The 27800-nt window shown below is 43.7% G+C and overlaps 1 protein-coding gene across 5 annotated transcripts in view; it reads left to right on the forward strand.

The window, feature by feature from the left end:
- Nucleotides 1–2564: 2564 nt before the first annotated feature.
- The window catches only part of TPCN2 (two pore segment channel 2), a 34657-nt gene continuing 9421 nt past the window's right edge, over nucleotides 2565–27800 (forward strand). The window contains exons 1-19 of one of the 5 annotated variants that reach the window (XM_033928804.1): nucleotides 2565–2821; nucleotides 2906–2967; nucleotides 5354–5430; nucleotides 6632–6809; nucleotides 7903–8019; nucleotides 8750–8856; nucleotides 10203–10275; nucleotides 12313–12412; nucleotides 13598–13663; nucleotides 13861–13925; nucleotides 17114–17217; nucleotides 17512–17593; nucleotides 19305–19391; nucleotides 21109–21228; nucleotides 22463–22522; nucleotides 23015–23143; nucleotides 24341–24390; nucleotides 26981–27080; nucleotides 27420–27491. In XM_033928804.1, the coding sequence (XP_033784695.1) occupies nucleotides 2740–2821; nucleotides 2906–2967; nucleotides 5354–5430; nucleotides 6632–6809; nucleotides 7903–8019; nucleotides 8750–8856; nucleotides 10203–10275; nucleotides 12313–12412; nucleotides 13598–13663; nucleotides 13861–13925; nucleotides 17114–17217; nucleotides 17512–17593; nucleotides 19305–19391; nucleotides 21109–21228; nucleotides 22463–22522; nucleotides 23015–23143; nucleotides 24341–24390; nucleotides 26981–27080; nucleotides 27420–27491 (1731 nt within the window). In that variant the 5' untranslated portion in view covers nucleotides 2565–2739. The remainder of the gene's footprint in view (nucleotides 2822–2905; nucleotides 2968–5353; nucleotides 5431–6631; nucleotides 6810–7902; nucleotides 8020–8749; nucleotides 8857–10202; nucleotides 10276–12312; nucleotides 12413–13597; nucleotides 13664–13860; nucleotides 13926–17113; nucleotides 17218–17511; nucleotides 17594–19304; nucleotides 19392–21108; nucleotides 21229–22462; nucleotides 22523–23014; nucleotides 23144–24340; nucleotides 24391–26980; nucleotides 27081–27419; nucleotides 27492–27800) is intronic. The other 4 variants (XM_033928803.1, XM_033928806.1, XM_033928805.1 and 1 more) reach the window with 4 other exon arrangements.

The following is a 27800-nucleotide window of genomic DNA, read 5'->3' on the forward strand; positions in this document are numbered from 1 at the left end:
CCGCAGATCAGCTGCTCTTAGTTGTACCCTTCTCCTCCACTACCAGTTCCAGACTTCGTTCCTTTCATCTAGCTGCCCCCTACGCCTGGAATAAATTACCGCCAAACCCTTTCCCGTACCTCGTTTAAAAGCAGACTGAAAACCCACCTTTTTTGATATAGCCTTCACTCCTTAACCCTACTCCCCACTGCCCACCAACCCAGCCAGTAGATTAACTGTATCCACGACATCCTGTTTGTCTTGTCTGTTGAGATCGTAAGCTCTTTGGCGCAGGGACTGTCTTCTTTGTGACTCTATATAGTGCGCTGCATATGTCTGGTAGCGCTTTAGAAATAATTAATAGTAACAGTGGTATATTGATGTGTATATGATATGGGGGGTGTGGGAATTCCTGCCCTAAGTTCCAGCAATTCAGTTCTCCAGTGTTTGTAAAAACCCATCAGCCAAGCTGGGAGAAATGTTTCAACTTAAAGTGGGAAATCGGTGCAGAACTTTACAGAAATCTATTCATGGGTCAATGCTTAGCATCCACTGTTAATGAAATTCACATGACCCAGTAACTTGTGTGCTTGCATGCTTTGCTCAGTATCCCCCCTCGGCCGAAGCTACTCTGTTATTGTGCAAATTCACACTTTTATGGAAATCTGATAGGGGACACAGTCGGAAACCCTGATTTGGACCCTGGAATTAAATTGAGCGTACCCTCTCACGTCACATCTGATGCTTTTTAAAGCCCTGCCCAACCTGGACAGGATTTGAACTGATGTCTAGAAAGGAAGAGCATTTGAAAATTTTCCCAAGTCTCATGACCTGGACAGAAGTTCTGAGTCTGCCGGAATGCCGATTGGGAAGAAGTCTCTGCTGGTGGAAGGCCCAAGGAGCAGAAACCATTTACTCTTCTCTAGTGTGTGGCAAAGTGGTTAGGGGCACAGCCTCACCACCCTGAGGTTGGGGGTTCAAATCCTATGCTGCTCCTTGTGACCCTGGGCGAGTCACTTAATCCCTTGTTGCCCTAGGTACAATAGACATGTGTGAGCCCACCAGGACAGATAGAGAAAAATGCTTGAATACCTGACTGTAAGCCACTTAGCCTATAAGTGATATATACACGTGAAAGGCGTTAATCTTTTCTAGAGAAGAAAAAATGGTAAAACTAGAGAGCATAATTTAGGCACCTGGAGCCTATTTTGTAATGGCAGTTAGGAGCCTAGATTCTGTTAATGTAAGCCGGTATCAGTGCACTTAACATTTGGGTACCTACAATTACACCAGTCCTGGAGCAGACACACACTGTATATACTCGACTATAAACTGAGATTTGGGGGCTTAAAAATGAGGGTAGTGGTTTATATTTGGGTCAGCGCTGACCCACCCCCTCCCAAACCTGCCAGGCCTTTGGTAAGATCTGGTGGTCCAGTGGTGAGCTGGGACAGAAGCGATCCCTCCTGTCTCCTGCCCCAGCCAACTTTAACTCCCTCCTGTCACTGACCCCCCCCCCCTCCCTGGTATCTTTTAAATCCCTTATGGTTCTGTGAGAACTTGCAGCACCCAATTAGTTAGTGGTTCTACATGGGCAGAAGCGAAGGAAGGTCACTCCGACCACAGTTCATTGCTGGACCACCAGGGATTTAAAAGGTAGATGGGGTAGGAGGTGGTGGGAGGGAGATAAAAATTGTTAATAATGGCTGGGGCAGGAGATTGGAGAGATGCCTCCTGTTCTGGTCCACTGCTTGACTGCCAGGACTTATGGTAGGCACGGTGGAGACCTGGAAGGAAGGGGGGGGGATAAAGTATAGAACTTGGAAGGGCAGGAAGGAGGGAGGCTGGGTACAGAGCCTGGCAGGGTAGGGAGGGAGATGGAAGCAGAGCCTGGCAGGGCACTGCACTTGAATATTACACACACAGGCTGGTTTATATGCGAGTTAACCTTTTTCCCGCTTTCTTCGTGGGAAAAAAGATTACCTCAGCTTATATTTGAGTATATACAGTAAATGCAGTTACCTAATTGTCCAGGATGAGTAATTTAGAGTAGGCAACAAGTTCTGCATCTCAGTGGGAACCCCACCCATGTTCCTCCTTTTATTCATGTGGCTATGTAAGTCATGTGGGTATTTTCAGAATGGTGCTCTACAGGGTGTTCTGCTCTACTTATACGCAAGCTCTATAGATATTGTAAGCTACTCACAATGAGGTGTATTTTTAAAGCAGTTAGGCTTACAAAGTTCCATATGGATATTTGGGGCTCTTTTTCAAAGCACTTAGACTTTCTATGCGTCTAATACGGCTGGCTCAACCTATGGACTAGGTGAGGTTCTACCTTCAGACTTTGAGGGATAGACGCCTGACAGACTTATAATGAAGCTACTAAGTAATAGATGTAAAACAAACTGGAATAAATTAATATTAAACTCTGGAATTTGTGGCCAGAGAATGTGGTGAAATCAGTTTGCTTAGCAGGGTTTAAAAAGGTTTGAAAAAATCTCCCCTGCTTATTCCTAAGACAAGCAGCTCTTGTTCTTCTCCAGCCACTGTGACGTCACCGACGAGGCGTTTAAAAGGCTCGACTTCACGTGTCTGGGATAGCCTCAGCTGACAGTCCGGCCGAAAGGGCTGCTGGGAGTTGTAGTCCAGCACGGGGCGGCGGCAGGGAAGTGCCCGGGCGCTCGGGACTGCAAAGCCCGGCGGCCCCCGGTCCAGGGAGGGGGAGAGCGTTCGGCTTCGGGCTGCCCTCTTCCCGGCATGGAGACGGATCCCCTCCTGTCGGACTCGGTGCCCTCGGTGCCCTCGATGGCCGCGATGGCTTCCTGCAGCCTGGAGCTCGGTAAGCGGCGGGGCGGTCGGGAGGGAGGGAGGAGGGAGGGAGCGCAGGCACCGGTAACCCAGCCTCCTTCTTTCGCCCTTGCAGCCGCCGGAGCCGGGGAGCTGGGTCTGCGCCAGGCGGTGGTCTTCATCGAGGATGCGATCCAGGTACGGTCCCTGCCCCGGAGGGCTTACGCGCTTGAGCTCCTTCCCCTTGGCTTCAGCATCCTTTTGGGGGGCGATCCAACCCCCCGAGCGCTGCCTCCCTCTAACTTTCATTCACTTGGCCCAAACTCCTCCCCTTAGATTTAAGCGCGCAGCACGAACTACGCTCGGCTTACGCGGGCAACATAGATTTCGCATAAGGTAGCACAGATGGCTTCCCGTTTTAACATCAGTAAAGACTTTGTTTCAGATGACACATATCTCCTTAATTCCTTGCAAATCCAGCTTGAATCACATGAATTGCAGCCCCATATTCTAATTTTGGATTTGGGAGGGGGGGTTTCCTAGTAAGAAGCAGTATAGGAAGGAGGATCTAGGTAAATGTTATATGAACTGGGTAAAACAAGGATCCCTGCAGACTCTATGGACCTCATGGATCTGTACCATATGGCCTTAAAAAGAAGGCAGCTGTGGCATGGGGTCTACAGGGATCCGTTTTAACTCCCATGGACCTCACAGATCCCATTCACCCCACCTATCCTCATCTTACTCCTTCTAGCAGAATCTGTGAGGTCCGCAGGAGTTAAAAGGAGGACCTGTAGAGTGAGCAAGATCCATGAGGTCCCTGGGGGCTCACTCTACAATCACTTTTAGTTCCATAGGGTCCACGTTTTAAACTTCTACCCTTGCTGGTTTCTTTTTTGTTTGTGGCTGGGATTGCTGGTGCTGAATCCTGCATGAATTTCCTTCTCTCTCATCTTAGCTCTCCCTTTTGTTGTGCCAAGTTTTTCTCCACCCGTGTCCCAAATGCCTTCTACCTGGAGGCCCCACAGATCCTGCGGAGCTAAAGCGCATGGCCTTAGAAAGAAAGTGGCCCTAGCTCGGGGGTCTGCAGGGATCCTCGTTTAAACTCTTCCTGTGAGGTAAGCAGATTTTTAAGGACGTGCGGTAAAGATCATTGAGTTCCGCGGGATCCTCATTTTACCCAGTCCCATAGATTTGAGAAAAGAAGAATCTTATATAAATTTTAAAAGACATCTAAAAGCGCATTTCAATTGGCTTTCTCAAATTGAATAATTGAGTTTGGGACTGTAATCTGTACTTATATAATGATTAATTTTTGATATGGATACATTTTTTTTATTGTATGTATTAATTATAGTTTATTAATATTTATTGTTTGTATTAGAATTGTTATTGCTTGCCATTTTTAAAAGGAAAACCCTCCCACATTTTCTAAAACTTTTGCTTTTACTCTTTTCTATCCTTTTTTAAATGGAGTTAATTTCTTATTGAGTATGTATTAAATTGTACACCGCTTGGATCCTTTTTTAGGCTGTTAGGCGGTATAGAAAGTTTTTTGATTGATTGTATACAGATGTCACAACATTACTATTGTACTAGCATCATGATCTGTTATTTCTCCCTTTTCTTATTTTTCCCCCCCCTCCCTCTTTTACGGATATGGAATGTTGAGTTATCACTGCCTAGTTTTTGGGCATGGGCTCGTGTATTTACTGTTTTCCAGAGCAAGTATTATTGTCAGGATTGCCTGTTGCATATTTGTATTGTTTTATACTTTTGTTATACAAAACTTTCAATAAAACATACTGAACTTAAAAAAAAAAAAGAAAACTATAGCTTTGTTTATGATGCTCATCAGAGGGAAAGCGAAGCTGATATGGTCCGAGCCCAGTAGATTACAAAATGGACCAGGACAGGCAGAAGTTAGCTTTGATGGCGACTCAAGCAGTGGGGCATTGTAGCTGATACTGGATGGACTTCTGTGGTCTGTATCCGTATGCGGCAGGACGGATCAGAAGGAAGTATGTGGATCGCACCAAATTCGGAACTTAGCAAGTGAGATGGTTCAAATGAATGGGCAGACTGGATGGACCATGCAGGTGTTACTATCCCTTCTTTTACGAAACCGTAGCGCCGCTTTTAACGCTGGCCGCGGTGGTAACAGCCCTGACGGTCATAAGAATTTTATGAGCACTGGAGATGTTGCCTCCATGGCCGGCGCTAAAACCCGCACTGCCGTTTTGTGAAAGGGAGGGTATGTTACTAAGACATAAATGCTATCTGGGCATAGAATAATATGTATTTCTAAAACCATAAGACCAGAAATATTCTTGGCCAGATCAAAGGTATTTGGATTTCCAAGGCTAACCAATGCAGGTCATGAGTACCTAGCAGGATCTCAAAAGGTATTGAGGATGCATGCAATTTCTGATCAACTATTCTAATTTTCTCCCCTCTTTACTAATTCGTATGAGCGACGGAACATTTAGCGTTTCGGGCCGCAGTTGTGACTTAGTAAAAATAGAGGCGGGGAGGTTCATTGGTTAAGGTGGAATTAACGATCTGTCTTTTATTTATGCCTTAGTACCGGTCCATAAATCACCGTGTGGACTTAAGCTCACTGCGCCTTTATCGATGGTATTACTCCACTATTTGCCAGTGGTAAGAATTTAAATTTATTTCTTGATAATTATGGATTTTCTTTCATATATCCTACATCACCTAACCAGAAATACACCCAGTTATATCAAAGTGGACAAAAACTGCATCCCAGACAACCAGGAACGTAGGATCTAGACCAGTCCTTAAAAATAAATTCAAAATGGAATGTTTAAAACATGGGGTTCATTTTCAAAGCACTTAGACGCAGTGGCGTAGCGAGGGTGATCGGCACCCCTCTCTTGTCCCCCCTCCCGTGTGCCCCCGTGTGCCAAAGTTACAAAGGTACAGGGAAGGGGTGCGGCCGTGTGCGTGCGGCAGGGGGAGCAGAGAGGAGGATGTTTGCTGGCGCCCTGAGGAAGACTGCGCCTGGGGTGGACCGCCCCCTTCGCACCCACCTTACTTACTACGCCACTGCTTAGACACAAAGTACTAAAGGTTTCTGTGATACTGTCTAAGTGCTTTGAAAATGAGTTTCTTTGCGCCTTCGAGAGAACCAACTTACGCAGAATTTTACCAGTATTTTGCATGGACATCCTACTAGGAAGAGCGCATACACGACTTACTGACATTTTTTCAGTTACAGCCCCCCAAATTTGGAATTAATTACCTATTTACGAGAAGAAACCTCATTAGAAAGATTTAAAAGTTCACTGAAGAATTTCCTCTTCAGAGACGCTTTTGGAGACTAAAAAATGACATTTTTTGACAGCATTTATCTCTTTCTTAGTTTAATCTGCCAGGTTTAAACAAAAGATTTTAAACATTATTCATATCTTTTTCTCACCTATTAAGATTTGTAGTTCCTCCCTTTATCCTTATGTTTTTGGTTAGTTAATTGTTTTGTTTTTGCATAGGTGAGCCTGAATATTTATATTTCTGTGTTCCCTTTTTATTTGTACATCGCTTAGAAATACAGATAAGCGTTCAATCAAATTGTAATGAAACTTGATCTGCTAAATCCCCCACAAAAAAGCCCATCGGCCTCATTGTTTCTGACTGCATTGGCAAATAAGTTTGTAAGGCAATAGGACCCCTTTACTTAGAGGATGAGCAGCTCTGATGTCATGTCTCCTTAAGGACATTGAAATGCTCCCACATGTGGACAGCTGCAGCCTTTGGAATGCTGGGTCTTTCTGTTGTGAACATCCCGGCTGCCTTTACCGTGCCAATTTCGTGTCTGCCTCGCTTCCCTCCCCTCCAGGATTTTGAATGTGGCCATCTTTCTGATCCTGGCTTTGGCGTTTATTGAGAAGCCCTCCTCGCTGACTCTGTCTTCGGATGTGCGTTACCGCGGTGTCGCCTGGCAGCCGCCGTGTGGCCTAACAGAGGGCATCGAGATGCTTTGCTTCCTGGTTTTTCTGCTGGATGTGTCTGTGAAGGTGAGTGCCACCAAGGCTGTACGTCGTGGGACCAAATGGTACTGGTGTTGATTCTAGGAATCCATTATGTGGAACCGAAGCCTGGACTCATTAGGTCGGTAGATCAAGTTAGTGGAGTAGTCTGTGGTTTTGGGTGAACAGCCTAAAAATACAGGAAAGCTTTTGTCGTTCCAAGGAATGTTCCAGTACCCTCTCCATCTTCTCGCTCTTGTCCATTTGTCAGAAAGTAAATTTACTGTATTAGAAGGAACATTAAGAGCTGTTCTGGGTCTATCTAAAAGATCTGAATACAGTTCATAACCAGGCCTCTGAATCAACAGTTGCTGCATGAATGGAGGTAGCAAGGTTCAGACTAGAGAATGACACGGGGACAAGTTTTTCCCTGTCCCCATTCCTGTAAGCTCTGCCTTAACTGCACAAGCCTTGAACACTTATGATTTTAAAGTGGTTGAGGCTTGTGCAGATGAGGACGGAGCTTCCAGGAACGGGGCAGAGATAGGAAAAGAACTCGCAGGGACGGGCAAATGAGTTCCCGTGGGGACATCATTCTCTGGTTCAGACCCTGCTACTGCTTGTCAACCTCGGCAAACCGCTTCACCTTCCGTATCCTCTGGTACAAGCAGACTGTCAGCCCTCTGAGAAGAAACGGATACCTTCTGCACCTGATTGAAACTCGGCCTTGAACTACCACTGAAAAGGTCTGAGCTCAGTTCAAATAAACGAACGGGCAGGCTAGTATCCCTGGGAAAAGGCTCCTAAGCAGGGAGAGTGGTCTGGAACATGCTTTCGGGAGTGTTCCGCCACATCCCTTCCTTCCAGGCAGCCTGCAGGGAAGAGGACAGGAAGAGCGTCTGGAACGGGGTAGAGCATTACACGGGTCTAAGCGCTTTGAAAATACACTTCTCGGTGTGTTAGACATGGCTTAATTGGCAGCAGTTGGGTGTGCTACATAGAAAGCTCTTGTTTTGATCTGGATGTCAATGCTGAGTGGCTGGTTTCTTCTGTACATGATATGTGGTAAATATTCTGTGCCGTATCTTTGTCGTCTCTGCTTTGTTGTTTCCTATGAACATGTCAACGTGTTGTCTTTCAGAGTTATTTAATGGGTTGGGAAGAATATCTGAAGAATAAGTGGCTGATGGCCTATATTCTGATGCTTGCCATCTCCATCGCAGACTGGACCGTGTCGCTCTGTTTCCTGTGTGAGGAGGTAAGTGGTGGGGGAGGGTTTCCTGCACCCCGCTGTGGGAGCGAATGTCTGTAGTGTGGCTTGAAAGCGATGAAAGAGTTGCACAGTGTCGCAGAGGTGTTAACTGAAAAGGCTCCTGGTTGTATGTTCCCTTTGCAATTGTTAATAAAGATAATTGAAAAAAAAAAGAAAAAAAAAAGAAAAGGCTCGTTTAGTTTAATAATCATTAAAACTCCAAAGTGGATCGCAAAACAATTCAAACAGTAAGAACATTGAACAAAAAGACCCAAACAGAACAAACAAGCTACAGCCAAACCCAAAAAGGTGAAGAGCAATAAACTAACCCAACCAGTGACGTAGCCAGGTGGGGCCTGAGGTTAACACAGATGACACCAGGTAATGCAGAAGCTTTTCACTGCCTCCTCCAGTTCTCTTCTCCATTGGCCTGCATTGCTGCCGATATCATAAAATGCAGGTTTTGCGGCCTGCCTGATCTTGGTGCAGATTCTTGTAGACTGCGTTTATTCGTAGACCCAGTTGGACCTAGCAGATAGGGGTAGATGTGAATTCATAACCTTTCACTCTCACAAATGGTGGTTTAACAAAAAAATGGGGGTGATTGCATCATACACCCAGCTGCAGGAATTCCTGCCTATGCAACTAAGCCTCAGAAGAGGTCTCAAACCCCCAGGGGATGGGGGACAGATGTTGACACGTCTTATGACGTTTTTGCTGTTTCTTGTCTTTGCAGTACATACGGATACGTCGGGTTCTCCGTCCCTTCTTCCTGCTGCAGAACTCCTCCTTGATGAAAAAGACCCTAAAATGCATTAAGAGGACGTTGCCAGAGCTGGCCAGGTACTGTAGCCACCAAGGCCAGGTTTAGCCTAGGTGTTCGTTACTGAATCCTGTTTTCTGTCCTCTGTGATGGAGGAGACTGCTCTGTCACCGAGATCTTGCCTTCTCCTATGAAGCTTCCTAGGGCCTCGGCATCCCTTCATGTGATGGTAGAAGGCACCTGGGGTGGTGGTGGTGCCCCCCTGTCCCCCTCCCGCAGGGCATGCACCTTCCCCTCCCGTACCTCTGTCTTCTGATCTCCCTTTGACATCACTTCCTGGAAGATATATTTATTAACGAGAAAGTCCAAGGAAAGCTCCTGTAATGGAGAGAAGATCATATCAAAATTAATAAAACGTGTTCCGGTCTTCCCACTCCAGACTTCTTTTTCCTTTTGTAATTAATAGTTTCGCTAACATTGATGCTGCCAGGAGAAAGAATTGTAGATGGAAGAAAAGTAGGAATTTGTATTTGTGAAGCATCTTATTGGGTTACAGTGGTATATGCTCAGTGGGGAAGATGCATAACTTCATCTTCAAGGACTGCTTGAAAAGTTGTGTAGTTTTCAGAGAAGATCAAAGAAAAAATGTGACTTTTTTTTTTTTGAGGGGGGGAGGTGGAGTTAACAATGTGGCTAAATAATAAGATGTATGTTACTGTTAACTCCTGTTATTAATAATTACTCTCATTGCATAAAATAGGACCTGATCTAAATGACATTTATTAACGGTAGCCCACGTTGATGTGAAGAATTTCAGTCTTTGGGAAGCAGATCTGATATTGTGATGTCATAATGCCTCATTCTACCAATAAGAGCCAACCTCATCGGTGATGTCACAATGACTTGATTGTCCTAGACTTAGCTCACTTTTACTACATTTTGATTCCTATGGACATTTCTTTTTTTCTTCAATTAAGGGGTACAAGGGTCAATTGAAAAGTTTCTGGCCTAATCAACAAAACAACATTTTGGGGGGAGAAAATGAAATTTATTTTCAACATAGTTTCCTTTTAACTCAATACAAAAAAAGCAAAACTGAGAGGCAGTAGAGCAGCATTATTATAATCCCAGCCTGACAAGCGCCCTGATGTGCAGGCATGGGGAGAGCTGAGAAGCGAAGAGGGTGGGGGAAGGAGGCTAGGTAGGTCGAGAGAATATGAGATGGGGTGGACAAAGAAAGTGTGTCTCTGACCATTCCCCCCACCACCCTAGATACCCTCCCTGACAGACACTTACACCCTCTCCATGCAGCTTTCACCTTGACACTTTCCCATTCCTTTCTCCATTTCCCCCAGAGAAGCTGGTCTAGGTTTGTCTCCAGGAAGAGACTCATCGATGTGTGTGTTGTCTATTTCTTTCTTGACAGTGTGATGTTGCTGTTGACTGTGCATCTTTGCCTCTTTACCATGCTCGGGATGCTACTCTTTGTTCGTGCCAAGGTATGGTACATTCACTGAGCTGGAATGCGTTTCTGCTTTTTGCACTTGGGAGTGACCTGAGTTCTGGGATGCTGCAGTGTTTCTCGTGTGGGAAACTGACCTTGTAAACAACTCGTGGGATGAAGCAAACAGCTGACACAGGCTGGTTGCCTAACTGTGCAGTCAGTCACTGGGGTCACTGCAGAGAGGTTTGCCAAGATCTTGGAAGAGCTGAATCATGGTGGAAGTAGAGTCAGGGGGAATGTTGTGTGTATGGGATAGAGAAAGCAACTCTTTTTAAGGCTGAGTGGTGTTTAAAGGTATTCAGGCCTGCTAACCTTCCTTCCTTGAGCAGGGGGGATGTGCAGAAACATTCACAGTGAAAAGGACAAAACCAAGATTTTGGAGCTCTCTGGGTTTGTGTTTTTAATTCTTTATTCATTTTCAAACTTACAATAAGTGTGACAATATGTCCAAACAAATTAACAAATATAACATAGTAGATGACGGCAGATAAAGACCCGAATGGTCCATCCAGTCTGCCCAACCTGATTCAATTTAAAAATTTTTTTTTTTTTTTTTTTTTTTTTCTTCTTAGCTATTTCTGGGCGAGAATCCAAAGCTTTACCCGGTACTGTGCTTGGGTTTCAACTGCCGAAATCTCTGTTAAGACTTACTCCAGCCCATCTACACCCTCCCAGCCATTGAAGCCCTCCCCTGCCCATCCTCCACCAAACGGCCATACACAGACACAGACCGTACAAGTCTGCCCAGTAACTGGCCTAGTTCAATCTTTAATATTATTTTCTGATTCTAAATCTTCTGTGTTCATCCCACGCTTCTTTGAACTCAGTCACAGTTTTACTCTCCACCACCTCTCCCGGGAGCGCATTCCAGGCATCCACCACCCTCTCCGTAAAGTAGAATTTCCTAACATTGCCCCTGAATCTACCACCCCTCAACCTCAAATTATGTCCTCTGGTTTTACCATTTTCCTTTCTCTGGAAAAGATTTTGTTCTACGTTAATACCCTTTAAGTATTTGAACGTCTGAATCATATCTCCCCTGTCTCTCCTTTCCTCTAGGGTATACATATTCAGGGCTTCCAGTCTCTCCTCATATGTCTTCTGGTGCAAGCCTCCTATCATTTTCGTCGCCCTCCTCTGGACCGCCTCAAGTCTTCTTACGTCTTTCGCCAGATACGGTCTCCAAAACTGAACACAATACTCCAAGTGGGGCCTCACCAATGACCTGTACAGGGGCATCAACACCTTCTTTCTTCTACTGACTACGCCTCTCTTTATACAGCCCAGAATCCTTCTGGCAGCAGCCACTGCCTTGTCACACTGTTTTTTCGCTTAATAATCATCAATGGTATACATAATATGCTCTTATCTCCTTTCCTATCATATAATCAATACCTTATACAATAAGTAACAATAAAATTACCGCCCTCCCCCTCTCACAATTAAACTTGTAAATTTAAGGGAAAAAAATGTCATCTAATCAGTACAATACTTTGTAAATGGTTCCCACACATCTTGAAATTTCCTGAAACCTCCCCGATGTATTGCAATAAATCTCTCCATTTTATAAACATGACATAAGGAATTCCACCAAAAATTATAATTTAATCTACTCCGATTTTTCTAATTATATGTAATTTGTTGAATGGCAACCCCAGTCATTATAAGTAATAATTTGTTATTTGTAGAAATCTGACTTTTTGCTCTCATTGGAGCTCTCTGGGTTTCAAACGACGACAACAAAAAAGGCAAAACATTTCTTTGAACTTGGAATGCTCTACCTTAGGTGTTGAAAAATCAAGCTTTACAGTATATGCTCTTTCAGAAAGGTCAGAAGACATATTTATTTGAGTTTATGAGTTAGAATAAAATTCACCACAGACATACAATCATCCAATTTCTGTTATAAGTAGGAATATAATTTTTATTGTGAGTTGCTCTGAACCTATTTGTAGGGAGAAAGTGGTTTATAAATACCAATTTAGATTAGATTAAATAAGAAACTGGGTAATGCAGATCTCTCTCTGGACAGGATACACAAGTGAATAAAGAGTGGTTGGGTTATTTTCACAATTTGCCGGATTCTATGACGTCGCTGCTCGTGCTGTTGACCACAGCAAACAACCCTGATGGTGAGTTGTTCTCCTTTCCGCATGCGCTCACTGTTCCCCCCCCCCTCCTGGTTGAATTGCTGGGGAGCTGCTTAGAAATCCATTCCACTGCAGTGCCTTCGACTCACCTGTTGTTGAGAATGCAATGGCTGTTTCTTTCCAGGAAGTGTTTTAACCACTTTGTTATTCGTGGTTGTGAAGAGACTACTTCAAAGCAGTGGCATAGCCAAGGACCCCAACCACCTTAGGCATGGGCCCACCCAGCAGCGATGCACCCTTGCTGTTACTGGTATAGAAGTACCCAAGCCCCCACCAGCTGAAGAGCTCCTCCTCCAGCAGCTAGAATTTGCACTAAGCTTGGCAGTCAGTGTCCCAGAGCCGTTGCTATTGGCATGTTGTACATGCATGCAAACTAAGCAGGTATGGGGTGCTGGCGTTGGCATTGGATTAGGGGCATGGCCATCGGAGGAGGAGTTCATCAGCGGGTGGGCCTTGGGGAACCCCACCAGCTAAGGTATTTATACTTTAAGGTGGGGGTGGGGAGCATGAAGCAGAGAGGAAATTTTATGCCCACCCAGAATTAGCTATCTGGCTGTGTCTTTGCGTTATAGTCCTTTATGTTATAAAGAATTAATGCAGGACATAAATGTTTATCTCTGATCAAAATTCTTATTTGAGGCACATGGGGGGCCAATTTTCAAAGCACTTAAGTATCATAGGTTTCTATGGTACTTTGTGTGTCTAAGTGCTTTGAAAATGAGCCCCATGGCATGGAACAGGTGCTACGGCCTGGCAGAAATGGGAACGGTGCTGCTTTCCGGGTTCTGTTCCCAGTCCACACATACGAGGACCTCTGTGTAACTGATATCGTGTGGTCCTGCAGAGAATTTGGAAAGAAAGGGCTATTTTATGATAGACCTTGAAAATATAGGTTAAAACGCAAACCCACCTGACAGTTACAGTCTTGTATTTCTAGTTTCAGATCAGGGTGTCTTACTTGTTTGTATTTTATTGGGGACAATGTCTCCCAGTGGGTTAGTTTTGTAGATACCTCCTTCAATTGTCAAGGTGTGATGCAGATTATCTCATGTCTCTGATTTGCTGCTAATCCTTGTCTCGACACTGGCATTGTGCCAAAAACTTAATTTTGTATGTGGTGAATGTTTTCGGCATTCTAGCTGACTCTTTTCCTGTGTTTCCATGTAGTGATGATTCCGGCTTATTCCAAAAACCGAGCCTATTCCTTGTTCTTCATAATCTTCACAGTGATCGGTAAGAAAACGCTGAGCTGCTTACGCTGGCAGTCGTCCAGTGCCTGTAGGTGAAGCTGTGTTGGCAGAGGTGCATTTTGTGCGTAGGGTTCGTGGCCTGGCGCATGTGGTTTTTTTCACTAGTGGTTCTTGTTTATAGGTGCCGGGCACGATGTGTCAGGAATCCCTTCCAATAACATCTTTATTCTCTCCTGACAGGGAGTCTATTTCTGATGAATTTGCTGACGGCTATAATCTACAACCAGTTCCGAGGTTATCTGCTGGTGAGTCTGACCTTCTGCCGCATCTGAAAACGGAAACTTCAGGCATGAAATGTGCGCACTATCCATCGTTACAAACTAGGGATGGGGAGCCAGAGCGTTTCTGCTTTCATACTTTTTTTTTTTTTTTTTCTTTTCAAACCGCCGTCATTAAGAGCATGCACTGTGCGCGCTTTGGACCCGATTCGGTAAATGGTGCGTAGAGAAAAAAAAGGGCACGCACCCTTTTTAGAATTGCAGTTAGCGTCAATTTCTGCGTGTGCGCCTGCTTACGCTTGCTGAAACCTGGAGTAAATGCTGGTGCCCAAGTTAGGCCCGCTGAGGCAGTGTTCTATAATTTATTTATTTAGATTTTTATCCCGTCCTCCCAGTAGCTCAGAACGGTTTACAAGTAAACATTCACAATGGAGTGAATTGGACATACAAGATTATACAGTAGATTTAAATACTTGGACATACCAGACTGTGCAGCAGTTTAGATATAGGGACTATATAGCAAATTAAGAACAGTAAATATAAGTAGTTTAGTTTAGATACAAGTTATTTGAGTATAGGCTGAGAATGAACTATACAGAAATTTAGGCAGAAGATTAGAATGGAGAAAGAAGGGTAGAGGTGGGGGTTTAAGGGGGTTGGGTGTAGACTGAGGGTGACCTTTAGTTGAAGAGGAGGGTCTTTACCATTTTCCGGAATGTCATTAGTGAGTTGAGGGGGGAGTTGGTTCCAGAGTTGGGGAATGAAGTGGCTGTAGGAGCGTTTGCGGGCGGTTTCTGAGAGGAGGGACCTTCCGGGGGGGAATGCATAGGCGTATCTCCGTTTCCGAGCGGAGGGTGCGGGTGGGGACGTAGATGGGTAGCTTGGATTTTATGTAGGAGGGGGGTGGTGGCATAGATTCTTTTCTGTGCTATTGCCAGGGCCTTGAATGCACAGCGTTGAACATACAATATTTTGGAACACCCCCTTTTGAGATGGCACCATTCCTACACATGCATGCATAGATTTTAATGAGTGCTAATTAAACTAAATAGTTGGTTGTTATGATTAAAAGCTCATTAATCACAGGCTGGCCTGTATAATTTCTAGATCGCTTAAACCTAAGTGGTTTCCATATAAAACATGCATAATATTTCAACTGCATAAGCGCAACATAACGTCAAGCTTAAAATCCCTCCACGTCTCGCACATAAATATAACATTCTCAGTAAAGTGCAAAAATACATCAAAGTTCTCTTCAATATATACTAACACTGAATCGTTCTTCAATGGCTATTTCATAAAAGAGCATCGACAAATTGTGTTTTCAGCTTTTTATTTTTTTTAAATTGCAAGCAATCCATTCAAATCCTCAGGATTCCAGGAAGGAAATTCCAAAGCCTCACCCCAGTTATGGATAGCATTGATGCTCTACATCTTACATACCGAACATTATTTTCCTTCATGGAAATTAGCCTCATCCCTCCTTCAGATCTTCATTTTCTACTGGGCTGATAGATCTTCCAGAGCGAGTGCAAACTTAAAGGGGGGAAGATTTCATGGTGACACCAGGAAATACAAAATAGCAGAAGGAATTACCTGACCCCCCCCAAAAACACAAAAAACAAAGTCCCTGGAAAAAAAGAAGCGATGCTGGGAGTAGAGAATGACATGGGGACAAATTTTTCCCATCCCTGTGGGAGCTCATTTTCCCATCTCGTCCCCGGAAGTTCTTTTCCTGTCCCCGTCACAATCCTCATCCACACAAGCCTCAAACACTTTAAAATCCTAAGTAGCAACATTCTAGAGCTCAGATTGTGATGTCATAATGCCTCATTCCTCCAATGCCTGAGCTCCCTCCGTCCTCATCTGCACAAGCCTCAAACGCTTTCAAATCCTAAGTAGCAACATTCTAGAGCGCAGATTGTGATGTCATAATGCCTCATTCCACCAATGCCTAAGCTCCGTCCTCATCTGCACAAGCCTCAAACACTTTAAAATCCTAAGTAGGAACATTCTAGAGGTCAGATTGTGATGTCATAATGCCTCAATCCACCAATGCCTAAGCTCCGTCCTCATCTGCACAAGCCTCAAACACTTTAGAATCCTAAGTAGGAACATTCTAGAGGTCAGATTGTGATGTCATAATGCCTCATTCCACCAATGCCTAAGCTCCGTCCTCATCTGCACAAGCCTCAAACCCTTTAAAACCCTAAGTGGCAACATTCTAGAGCTCAGATTGTGATGTCATAATGCCTCATTCCACCAATGCCTAAGCTCTGTCCTCATCTGCACAAGCCTCAAACACTTTAAAATCCTAAGTAGCAACATTCTAGAGCTCAGATTGTGATGTCATAATGCCTCATTCCTCCAATGCCTGAGCTCCCTCCGTCCTCATCTGCACAAGCCTCAAACGCTTTCAAATCCTAAGTAGCAACATTCTAGAGCGCAGATTGTGATGTCATAATGCCTCATTCCACCAATGCCTAAGCTCCGTCCTCATCTGCACAAGCCTCAAACACTTTAAAATCCTAAGTAGGAACATTCTAGAGGTCAGATTGTGATGTCATAATGCCTCAATCCACCAATGCCTAAGCTCCGTCCTCATCTGCACAAGCCTCAAACACTTTAGAATCCTAAGTAGGAACATTCTAGAGGTCAGATTGTGATGTCATAATGCCTCATTCCACCAATGCCTAAGCTCCGTCCTCATCTGCACAAGCCTCAAACCCTTTAAAACCCTAAGTGGCAACATTCTAGAGCTCAGATTGTGATGTCATAATGCCTCATTCCACCAATGCCTAAGCTCTGTCCTCATCTGCACAAGCCTCAAACGCTTTAAAATCCTAAGTAGCAACATTCTAGAGCTCAGATTGTGATGTCATAATGCCTCATTCCACCAATGCCTAAGCTCTGTCCTCAATTGCACAAGCCTCAAACCCTTTCAAATCCTAAGTAGCAACATTCTAGAGCTCAGATTGTGATGTCATAATGCCTCATTCCACCAATGCCTGAGCTCCATCCTCATCTGCACAAGCCTCAAACACTTTAAAATCATAAGTGTTCGAGGCTTATGCAGTTAAGGCAGAGCTTGCAGGAATGGGACAGGGACAAAATTCGTAGGGATGGGATGGGGAGAAATTTGTCCCCGTGTCATTCTCTAGCTGGAAGCACCCTGTTCATTGCTCTGGTTTGGTTTTTTTTCCCCTCTCTTACAGAAATCGGTTCAGACGTCACTGCTACGGAGACGCCTGGGGATCCGGGCTGGTTTTGAGGTCCTCTGCTGTCACAGGTGCTTTGCGGGTGACGTCTATGACCAAACGTGAGTGGAGAGCGTTTTTCATCAGGTTTTTCTTTGGCAAGTGGGCACGGTCTGCTTGTTTTGGCCGCCAACTTTCATTTTTGAAACGCGCGGCAGTGAGCGTTCAAAACGTGGTGCTGGTCATTTCTTGCAGCAGGAGTGGAAGAGGAAGGGGTTGGATTCCAGGGGTGCTAAGAGGAGGTGGAGGGGGCTTCTGTTGGTAGCAGGAGGAAGGGGATCTTGGGAAGTGCTAGGATGTTCCGAATATTCCAGGCTCCCGCCTCACAGGAATGACTATTGTTTTTCTCTAAGCAGAAACTCTGTCGGCGCTGAAACGGTTGTGAAGGTGCTACAGGAGGTGAAAATGGACTCGTACTGCAAAACCTCCATCATTGAGGTACAGGGCTGAGCGGATCTATCTGTGTATTTTATATCACATGCAAGTAACCTGAAGACGAGTGTTACTAAGAACAAGACTTGCCATCCAGGATGAAAGGAGCCTACAGTTAGGGACATTAGTGGATGTGATCAGTCTGTGCATATGTGCGGTTCGAGACCCCCCCCCCCCTTGTCGTAATCCCGTAACCTCTCCTGAATATCTAGTATAGTTTATAGCTTATTATTTATATTCCAGGCAGCCTCATGGGCTAGAGATTTAACTCCTATATTCACACTCCTAATTTCATATCAACAATTTCGACGTGCCTTAAAAAAGTATCTTTTCAGGGAATACTTTGGAAATTAGAAATCGGACGTCTTTTCATTTGTATTATTAGTCTTTGTGAACTGCATAGAACTTAATGGTATTGCAGTATACAAGTGAGTTTTATGTTATGTTATGTTTGCACCTTTAAACAAGGCAGAGTACAACCATACATACATAATTAAAACAAACAACAGCAAAAGCCAAGTCCAAATAGACATGTCGGAATTATCAAAAGTACCAGCTCGAATAGAGAGCATCAGCCATCATTCATCGATTTTAAACTTTCTCTTCCTTCTAGGAGAGGAATTCAAGGAGTTAAGAATTTTAACAGCACTCTGGCGTTTTAAATTTCTCCAACTATGGAATGAACGTCCCTTAATTTTGAGGCGTCCCAGTTCCTTCCAACTCTTCCGTAAACTTCTAAAAACTTTTTTTTTTAATTCGCTAAACATTTTGCGTTTTTAACGCGTGCTAGCTGAAAAACTACCGCCTGCTAAAGAATTCCTGCCTGATAGGAAGTTATTATCATAGGCGGAGGGAGGTGTTTCTGAGGCCTTTTTTCTTATATAAAAATTGGACAACTTTTTAAAAAATAGATGAATTTTTGAGCTATCTGAACTGAAGCATTTATATGCCCGGGTTTAATATATATAAACTTTAAATAAAGATGAGCGCATATTATCCGGAGCAAGACCCCTAGGAATAAAACAGGTCCTGTTGCAGGTAACGTGCTAACCTTTAGCAAAAGATCCCCTAAGTAAAGGAGCACCTGTCCCCAACTCCTTCACTTCGGAGAAAGTCGACGCTTGATGAGTGCCTAGGGTTGTGTGCTAGCGCAGGAAGACCGCTGGAAAGCATTTTAAGCTTGTCAACTTGTGACGAGGTGCATTGTGACTTTGAAAATAGTTGTTGATTGTTAAGAAACCAGACCTGACCCACAGTTTAAAAATGAGACTTGATCCCCCCCCTGCATGCCCTCAAGAGCAGAGGCCCCAAAGGACTTTAACCCAGTAGGACTGGAGGTTCCAGTGAACAGGCAGGAGATGCGTTCACATGCATTAATTCTATCTTGTGCATTCATTGGGGAAATCTTGAAACCCCACAGACTTATCCACAATCAATACAGGAGACCAATCAAACGCATTGCGTTTGATTGGTCTCCTGTATTGATTGTGGATAAGTCTGTGGGGTTTAAAAAAAATAAAATTTAAACTAGTAAATTTTAGGATAAGGAAATCTTGAAACCCTAACCAAGTTGCAGCCCTTAAGGACTTAATTTGAAGATCCCCGGTGAAGGGTCTCCATGACACCGGGAATCTGGTATGGGGTTTGGGATTTTATTTGACTTCACACTGACACCATAGTTCTAGCCTTTGAAAACAGACTCTTCTCTCCTCTGCAGAAGGCTCGGTCTTATTCCAGTGGACTTATCTCTGCTGATGAGTTCCAGAAGCTCTTCGATGAACTGGACAGGGACGCGGTGAGGGAGGTGCGTATGTGTCCTGAGACTTGAGGCCCTTGTTCTGAAGCTTCCTCATGTGAAGACCGATGGCTCTCCTCCCTAATTAGGTGCCGGAGCTTCAGTGGGTCTCGCGTCTGCTCCTCAGAATTTTGAGACCAGAGTGGCACCGTGAATTGCCCCTGGGATTTTGTATGGAATTAGCAGAAAGACAGAGCATCAAGGCCAAAGGGAGGGTAATTGATGCTTGATTGACCCAGGTTTGAACAATAGAAACAGGGACAGCAGAACATTTTTTTGCTTGGGAGGGCCAAACAAACCAAGCTGTGTGTCCTTGTCCTCCCCGTCCCCTACCTACTTAGTTGTTGATGGCTGCGTGGAGCAACAAATTGTTAGGGCCATGCCCCCCCCCCACCTCAGATCTTTATCAGGTTACTGCATTTAATAATAATAATCAGTTTATATACCGCAAGGCCGTGAAGTTCTATGCGGTTTACAATAATTAAAAAAATGACAATTAAAAAGAAGTTGAATAAACTAAAAATTAAGACACTAATAATTAAAAACTCTATAATAATATAAAAGGTCCATAAAATTTTGCCAATTAGCTGCCTAAATATTTCATAAACAAATATGTCTCTAAATGTCTCCTAAATTCTCCATAAGTGTCAGTAAGCATAAGCAGTTGTTCCAAATCCTTACCCCATAATGCTGCTTGATATGAAAAAAGATTTTGATGATGTTTTTTAAGTTTACATCCTTTAACAGGCGGAAAACCAAAATTCAAATGCGAGTTTCTCTTGTGTCTGTTAGTTGCAAAAAGAAAAGCTCAATTATACATTGGGAAGATAGACCAAACAAAGCCTTAAAGCAAAAGCAACCAAACTTAAATTTCACCCGTGCCTCCATTGGCAGCCAATGCAATACTCGATAGGAGGGTGTTTCGTGATCATATTTCCTCAACCTAAAAATCGACCTTCCGCATTTTGAACCATTCACAAATCGTTGCATATTCCTCTGGAAATTGCCAAGTAGGCAATATTACAATAATCAAGCTGGCTTAGTAGGAGAGACTGTACCAAAACGATGAAACATCAAAATACGCCCTAATGGACCGAAGTTTCCATAGAGTAAAAAACCCTTTTCTGACCAATGAATCCATCTGATTCTTCATAGTTAAGCTCTGATCCTGTATTATTCCCAGAACCTTAATGGTAGATTGAATTTATTTATGCTCAATGATATCTTACAGAATCGAATAGGCGTGGTGAAGCTACAAAGAACTTTGCTTTTCATCCCTTGCTCCATTAAGCCTAAAACTTCTGTTGCCTTGGGAATACTTTCAGAAAGGGAGTTGGCAAATGGATTAATGATCATAAAATCATCTGCATAGCTAAACAGTTTTATCCCCACATCCATTGATGAGATATAAACATTAAAAAGCAATGGGGACAATGGTGAGCCCTGCGGAATGCCAGATGAATTATTCCAGATACCTGAAAGTTCATTATTAGGTGCGAGACATGAGAAAGCCACAAAACCATTCTAACGCTTCTCCTCCAATAGCATCCAAACATTGCAACAGTTTCCCAGGGTCCTCTAAGTCAAATGCAGAACTCGTATCAAATTGCATGATCAAGGCACTAAGACCTTTACTAAACAAAGGACGTAAATTGTCCACATGAACTGCAGCAAAATGTCCTCTAAAGATACCGAGGCCATTTTGATCCTGTCTCTCCCCTTGCAGCACCCTCCCCGGCCGGTGTATCGGGCCCCGTTTCTGCAGACTCTGCAGCTCCTGTGCAGCCATCGTTACTTCAACTACTTGGGGAACATCGTGGCGCTCGCTAATCTCATTTCCATCTGCGTGAGTATCTGGGCTTCGCAGTCTCTGCAGGGCGCTTTCTTCTGAGCAGTGCTGGCAACTTAAGAAATCGTGGCGGGTGAGAGAACCTAGAACTCTACCGAGAAATGGCGCCTGCCTAGCACTGCTGAAGTTGGAAGCGCAGCAGAGAGTCCTGCTGGCATGGTGATGTTTTTCAGCAGTGGGGACTATAAACCGTGTGTCATAACGGAGGTAAAACCTTTGTTTCTTCAGATCAGCATTATAGCAGCAATGAGCAGACGTTGGCGTCCATGTTATGTGTGGGAAGAAGCAACACTGTTGGAACAACTCTTGCGTTCCCGACTGAACTCTGACTTTTGTGTGATGCAGGGGCGCAGCCAACCCTTCGATTTTAGGGTGGGGGGCAAGGGTGGACTGGGGCGGGGGGAAGCAATGCATTTTTTTCTTCCCACCCCAGCATTAAAAATATCTTTGGTGGCGGAAGTGCCGAAGGCTCAACAGCCAAATAAACTCACTGCTGAGCCGCTTCCCTCTTCCTCATGTGGCACGAGGAGGAAGGGAGCGACTCAGCAGTGAATTTATTTGGCTGGTGAGACAGTATAGAGCAAGCTGCTGGCACAGGGACTTCTCAGGGAGTAGAGAATGACATGGGGACAAATTTGTCCCTGCTAGAACTCAATTTCCTCGTTCCATCCACGCAAGTTTTGTTGCTATTCCTGTCCCTGCCCCATTTCCCGTATTTGTTTTTCTATTTAAAACAGATGTAATCTTTGCCCTTTTTTCCCTCCATTTCAAGTTTGTCTTGTCTTAAAACTGATGTTACTGAGTTTTAATTTGTATCTCCATATTTTATGTTTTACTTATGTACATCGCTTTGTAAACAGATTTAGCGATAAATCAAATATTAATAAACCTTGAACCTTGTAAGCTCTGCCTTAACCATACAGGCCTCAAACACTTATGAGGACGGAGCTTGCAGGAATGGAGCAGGGACAGAAAAAGAACTCGCGGGGTGGTGAAAAATTTGTCCCCGAGTCATTCTCTGCTCCTCACACATGCTTCTTTCTTGTGCAAGCCGAGCATTGACCCCCATCCCTGGTATCTATGAGCTTCTGAGACTCTGTAGGTGGTCCGGACATTTTGTGTGTTTGTCCAGTTTAGCACAGGTGATTCTCCACAGCTGAAGAGGTCACCTGGGACTGGTGTTTGGGGTCCATGCAGTAAAGCAGCTTTTCTCTCATCTCTTCTCCTTTAGGTCATCCTGGTGATGGATGCGGACAAGCCCGGCAGTGAGCGCGATGACTTCTTCTTGGGGGTAGGAGAATGTAGTAGTTTTTATAGTATTGATGGAAATGTGAAGCACTGTATGATGGTTAAAATAAAAAAGTACCCTCTCAGAAGAGCTTACAGTGGCTGAAGGGGATAATGACTTGTTCAAGGCCATTCAAAGCGGAGAGGAGGAAGTGGGCAAATTGCACTAAGCAGGTGCATCCATCTGTGCTGTCTGCCGCTGGCCTCATTCTTTCTCAGGCTGAGCAAATTTTTCCAGCCCTAAGACCTGAACATTGGGATTCTCTGACAAGATGGCACCACATCAGTGGTTAGTGTCTTATCTCGATCCCTAATCTCCATCAGAATTATAGTATTAAGCACATACCTGGATCCCCCTGTCCTTCTGCAGAGCAGATGCCCTCTGAAAGCCTCTCTTCTCCTCTGCCCCTGGGTGATGCCCCTCCATTGCACTCTTCACCCCTTCTCCTCCGCACTCATAACTCTTAAGAGTTTTGTCCCGTTCTCTTTTTTTCAGGCGATAAACTGTTTCTTCATCCCCTACTACCTTCTGGAAATGGTACTGAAAATCTTTTCGCTAGGGCTGAGGGGCTACTTATCCTACCCGGGTAACGTGTTTGATGGGCTGTTGACGGTGATTCTGCTGGTAAGGGCTTTTGGTATTGGATCTTGCTCCTGAGGGGAGATTGTGTGAGGCTTTTCTTTAAATCCTACGTATTATTCCACACTTGATCTTACTGAGCTGTGCATGGGCATGGTATATATTATCTACTCACGTATAGGACCTGTTATGGTATTTTGCCACTGGAAATTGTACAGTTCTTTCTACCTTGAAATAGATTCCTGCCAGTCCTCAGATGTAGAACAGAACTGCTTCCCTCATATAGGTCTTTAGACCGGAGTATTCCTGGATTTTTATCCCTGGCTCTTAAGAGATCCTTTTGGCCATGAAACACTTCCAAGTTTTATTAAAAATTTGATGCAATGCTTATTAAAATTTCTAAGCAATTGCATAATAAAAATTGGGGGAAAGGAACATATAAAGACAGACATTGACTCTAACTTACTTGAGTCTCAGGTAAAGTTGGGGGTAGAACTACAAATTTATACAGAAAAGAAGAACACAGAGGGCTTATAACAATAGAGTAAAGGCTTTAAAAAGCTGCCAAATTGAGGCTTAAGTTGTAGATTGCAGTATTGTAATATTTTGACTTGTGCGACTTGAGAAATTGGAGGGACGTGTTTAAGTATGTCCAACCTCAAGTATCTCTGAAAAGAAAAACTCTTCAGTGAGCTTTTAAATCTTTCTGTCACTGTTTCCTTTCTAAGTTAGTCCATATCTGAGGGGCAGTGACAGAAAAGATGCCTGTTACGCCTTGTATTAATAGTTAATAACGAGGGTATTGTCCTGCTGTCATAAAAACCCAAAACAATTTTAGAGCTGAAATGTCATTTCCTTAGAAAATCAGCTTGGCTGATGGAAATGTATCTACAAGAAGAGTTTTTACTATCACTGCCTCACTGCTCATGGGTACAGGGTGGGCATTTGCCCCCCGCCCGGGATTAGCTAATGTATCGCCCTTCCTACTATAGAAAACTGTCTCGCAAAATGCAAACAATGACTTTGCCCCACCATAGAGGAGAAATTCTTCCCTACATCAAGGTGCTGTAGAGAAGGAAGTCTTCTTCAGCCCTCAAAAGTTACTTCCTTAAATTCTAGGGTGCTGGGTGCATGCCGGCCCACAGGTGACATGATCCTGGCCCTGTATGTTTCAGCAGTATTTTAAATGAATCTCTTGTTGCTGCAGATGGTCTGACGCTGTTTGTTTTTGTGGTTTGGAAGGTTTTGCAGATCACAACGATTGCACTGTACAGATTTCCTCATCCAGGCTGGTAGGTGGAGCTTAACCGCAGTTAGATATAAAACGCGGGGGACAGGGTGGTTTTACCCTTGGTGATGCATGTTGTCAAGAAATATTATTTAAGTTGCATAGTGGCTAGGTACATTGCCTGACAGGCAGACTGTTTATGGTTTTTTTTAATTATTGAAAACACAATAAAATGTTATTGAACTTAAAAAAAAAAAGAAATATTATTTAGAGTAATGGTTTTAAACTTCAGATTCTGTTTTGTATCATTTTAAAACCCCCCCAAATCAACATACAATTACAATTCACTGAACATAAGCAGAATCCATCACAATCAAAGTAATCCAAAACAAGTTTAAAATACCCCAGCTAAAAATGACATTTTAGAACATAATTAACCCCTTATCCACAACAACAAAAACACTAACAGCTTCCAAGAATACCAAGAGAGAGCCAAAAACAAATACAAAACTGGAATTGAAGTTCTTGTCTACAGTTAGATGAGCGTTTCGGATTTTGGTGATTCTTTACTCACACACTATTGTATGCTTTTGAGCATAATTAAGTCTGGTGGCATTCGGCATTTGGCCCCCTGAAGAAGGTGTTCACAGCCAAAACACAAACCGTGTCGGGTCCATACCACAATTCATTGCTGTGCGTTATATGGATTGATGTTTTTTTACCTGCACTGTTTGACCTGTTTGTGAAGAACCATTACAATGCATCAAGAACTTCGAGTCCACAGTTTTGCATTTGTTTTTTTGGCTATCCCTTATCCCTTAGCCGCTGATAACGGTACAATTCCCTGGCACTTCCTCCCAGTTCCATAGAACATAAGCATCGCCTCTGCTGAGTCAGACCATGGGTCCATCACGCCCAGCAGTCTGCTGGGATGTGGAGAACTTCCTGCACTAGCTCGCTGCAAATGGTATGTGCGCTCTGCGGCTGAAGAAATTTGTGATAAGCACAGCTCTTGTGTGCGTGTCCAGGCAAACCAGGAAGCGAAGCACACATCGGCGCTGCTCTTGTCTGCCTTTAAATACAGGCTATTCAAAAAAAACCAACAAAACAAGACTTCTATTTAAGTGCAGAAAACGGGCGCCAATGTGTGCTTTCACTTCTGGGTTTGTCCGCTCTCGCACACATTTTTCATTCCCAGCACTAGCGGCTTGCACAGGGGTTCCTTCTACTTCTGAAATAAAGCCTCTAATGAAAGACACGTTGCGGGGACATGTCCCTGTTCAGTGCATGGGATTCTCTGTCAATGTACTGCCAGTTTTGAGTGTGTTGGAACCTTTGCCCTCGTGCTGATTGAGCACTCTGGCACCAGTAGGAGGGTTAAAAGTTGCCTTGTGCTGAACCTCAGCAGTTGACAAAATTTATTTCTGCTAAAGAGCAAACTTAAATTCTTGAGAGAAGTTCAGTCTCAACCTGCTCAAGTATAAGGTTTTTGGTTATGTTCTCTCCCGCTACCATTTTCATTTTTCTTTGTACTATTTGATTAAGATTTCAGCAATTTTAAAGCTTTCTCCCCCATGGATTGAGGTCTAACGATACAACCAGTAAAAATTTATTTTGTGTTTAATATTATGCCGTATGAGAAAGGGAAAAATTTTGCCTTGATTCCTTTATTTCAATTGTAAATGTTTATTATTACCTATTGTCTCATTTTAATCTTTGAACTGACTTGTATTATTTTCTTGTTTTGACTAATATTATGTCAATACTATAAAATGAAAATGAAGATTTAAAAAAAAAAAAAAAAAAGTTGCCTTGTGCGTGTACCATAAGAACATAAGAATAGCTTTACTGGGTCAGACCAGTGGTCCATCAAGCACTGTAGCCTGTTCTCACGGTGGCCAATCCAGGTCCCTAGTACCGGGCCAAAACCCAAGGAGTAGCAACACATTCCAGAATCTCAAAGATTAGCAAGATTTCGAAATCCCCAGAATAGCAACATCCCATGCTACCGATCCAGGGCAAGCAGTGGCTTCCCCCATGTCTTTCTCAATAACAGACTATGGACTTTTCCTCCAGCAAATTGTCCAAACCTTTCTTAAAACCGGCTACGCTATCTGCTCTTACCACAACCTCTGCCAATGTGTTCCAGAGCTTAACTATTCTCTGATTTAAAAAAAAAATATTTCCTCCTATTGCTTTTAAAAGTATTTCCCTGTAACTTCATTGAGTGTCCCCTAGTCTTTGTAATTTTTGATGGAGTGAGAAATTGATCCATTTGTACCCGTTCTACTTCACTCAGGATTTTGTAGACTTCAATCCTGTCTCCCCTCAGCCTTCTCTTTTCCAAGCCAAAGAGTCCTAACCTTTTTTAGCCTTTCCTCATACGAGAGGAGTTCAATTTGTTTTGATCCCATAAAACAGCCATACTTCTGTAGTTCAGAACTGATCTTTTTTAAAATGATCCCAAATGTGTTCTCCAGACTTCTTTCTTTTTTTTCTTCTTCTCATGAATTGCTACTGTGGGGAACAAATAGATTCCCTTTACTCCTCTGAATGGAGGAATATTCTGGTCCTTTCTTCGCCAGGAGAGTGTTTTGTAATGTCCTAACAGAATTCGATATTTGCAGGTTGATTTTACTTTTTGTTTGCCCTAGGAAACCCGCCATGCTGGGCCTTCTCTCGCTCTGGGAGATGGTTCGTTTGGTGAACATGTTTGTCGTCTTCCGTTTCCTGAGGATCATCCCTAACATGAAGGTGACCTTCCGGAACCTCACTGTAGAATCTCTCTTCCTTTGTATCTTGGGAAATCTGTAGTGGGGTCTTGATCCTTCCTGCAAAGTTTTAAGGAAAGGAGGGATTGAGGGGGGGGATTGCTTGTTTCTGGCCTTTCTCACTGTTCCCTTATTGCTCTAGGGCAGGGCTGAACTTTGCAGCTCTGGACTCTTGTTCTCTGCTTTCTGGACATTAAAATGATCTCCTCGCTCACCAAGATGGAGATCTCTTCAGCTTGGGATTATAGTGGCTACCTGTACTCTAGCAGGCTCCTATCCTGGAGGGAAAAAAAGCCCCCAAATGTCCTTTAATCTGTTTCAGATAATGGCTTTGGTTGCTGGCACTCTTGTTGACCTAGTGAAGAACCTACGAGCTTTTGCTGGCATCCTAGTGGTAAGTCAGTTTTTCTGAATAGAGTATATCTGAAATCACTTTGCTTTTCCTTCCTATTTCAGTTTAACCCTAGATGCTCCTTGTCTGGATTGGAATTTACCAGGAGGACTTGTAGAGTTTCAGCATTTGGGTTATACATACTCATTGCCTGGTACCAACTCCAAGCTGCCTCCCTCTACCCCTTATCTTCTGAAGCTGTGCCATCTGGGATAGTTATTTAGTTAGAAATATTGATATACTGCCCCTGGATTGATAGGATCATCAGAGTGGTTCACAAACTACTGAAGGAAGACATGGAAGGTTAGAAAA

The sequence above is a fragment of the Geotrypetes seraphini genome, chromosome 19 (assembly GCF_902459505.1).
Source record: "Geotrypetes seraphini chromosome 19, aGeoSer1.1, whole genome shotgun sequence".
Taxonomy (NCBI): Eukaryota; Metazoa; Chordata; class Amphibia; order Gymnophiona; family Dermophiidae; genus Geotrypetes; species Geotrypetes seraphini.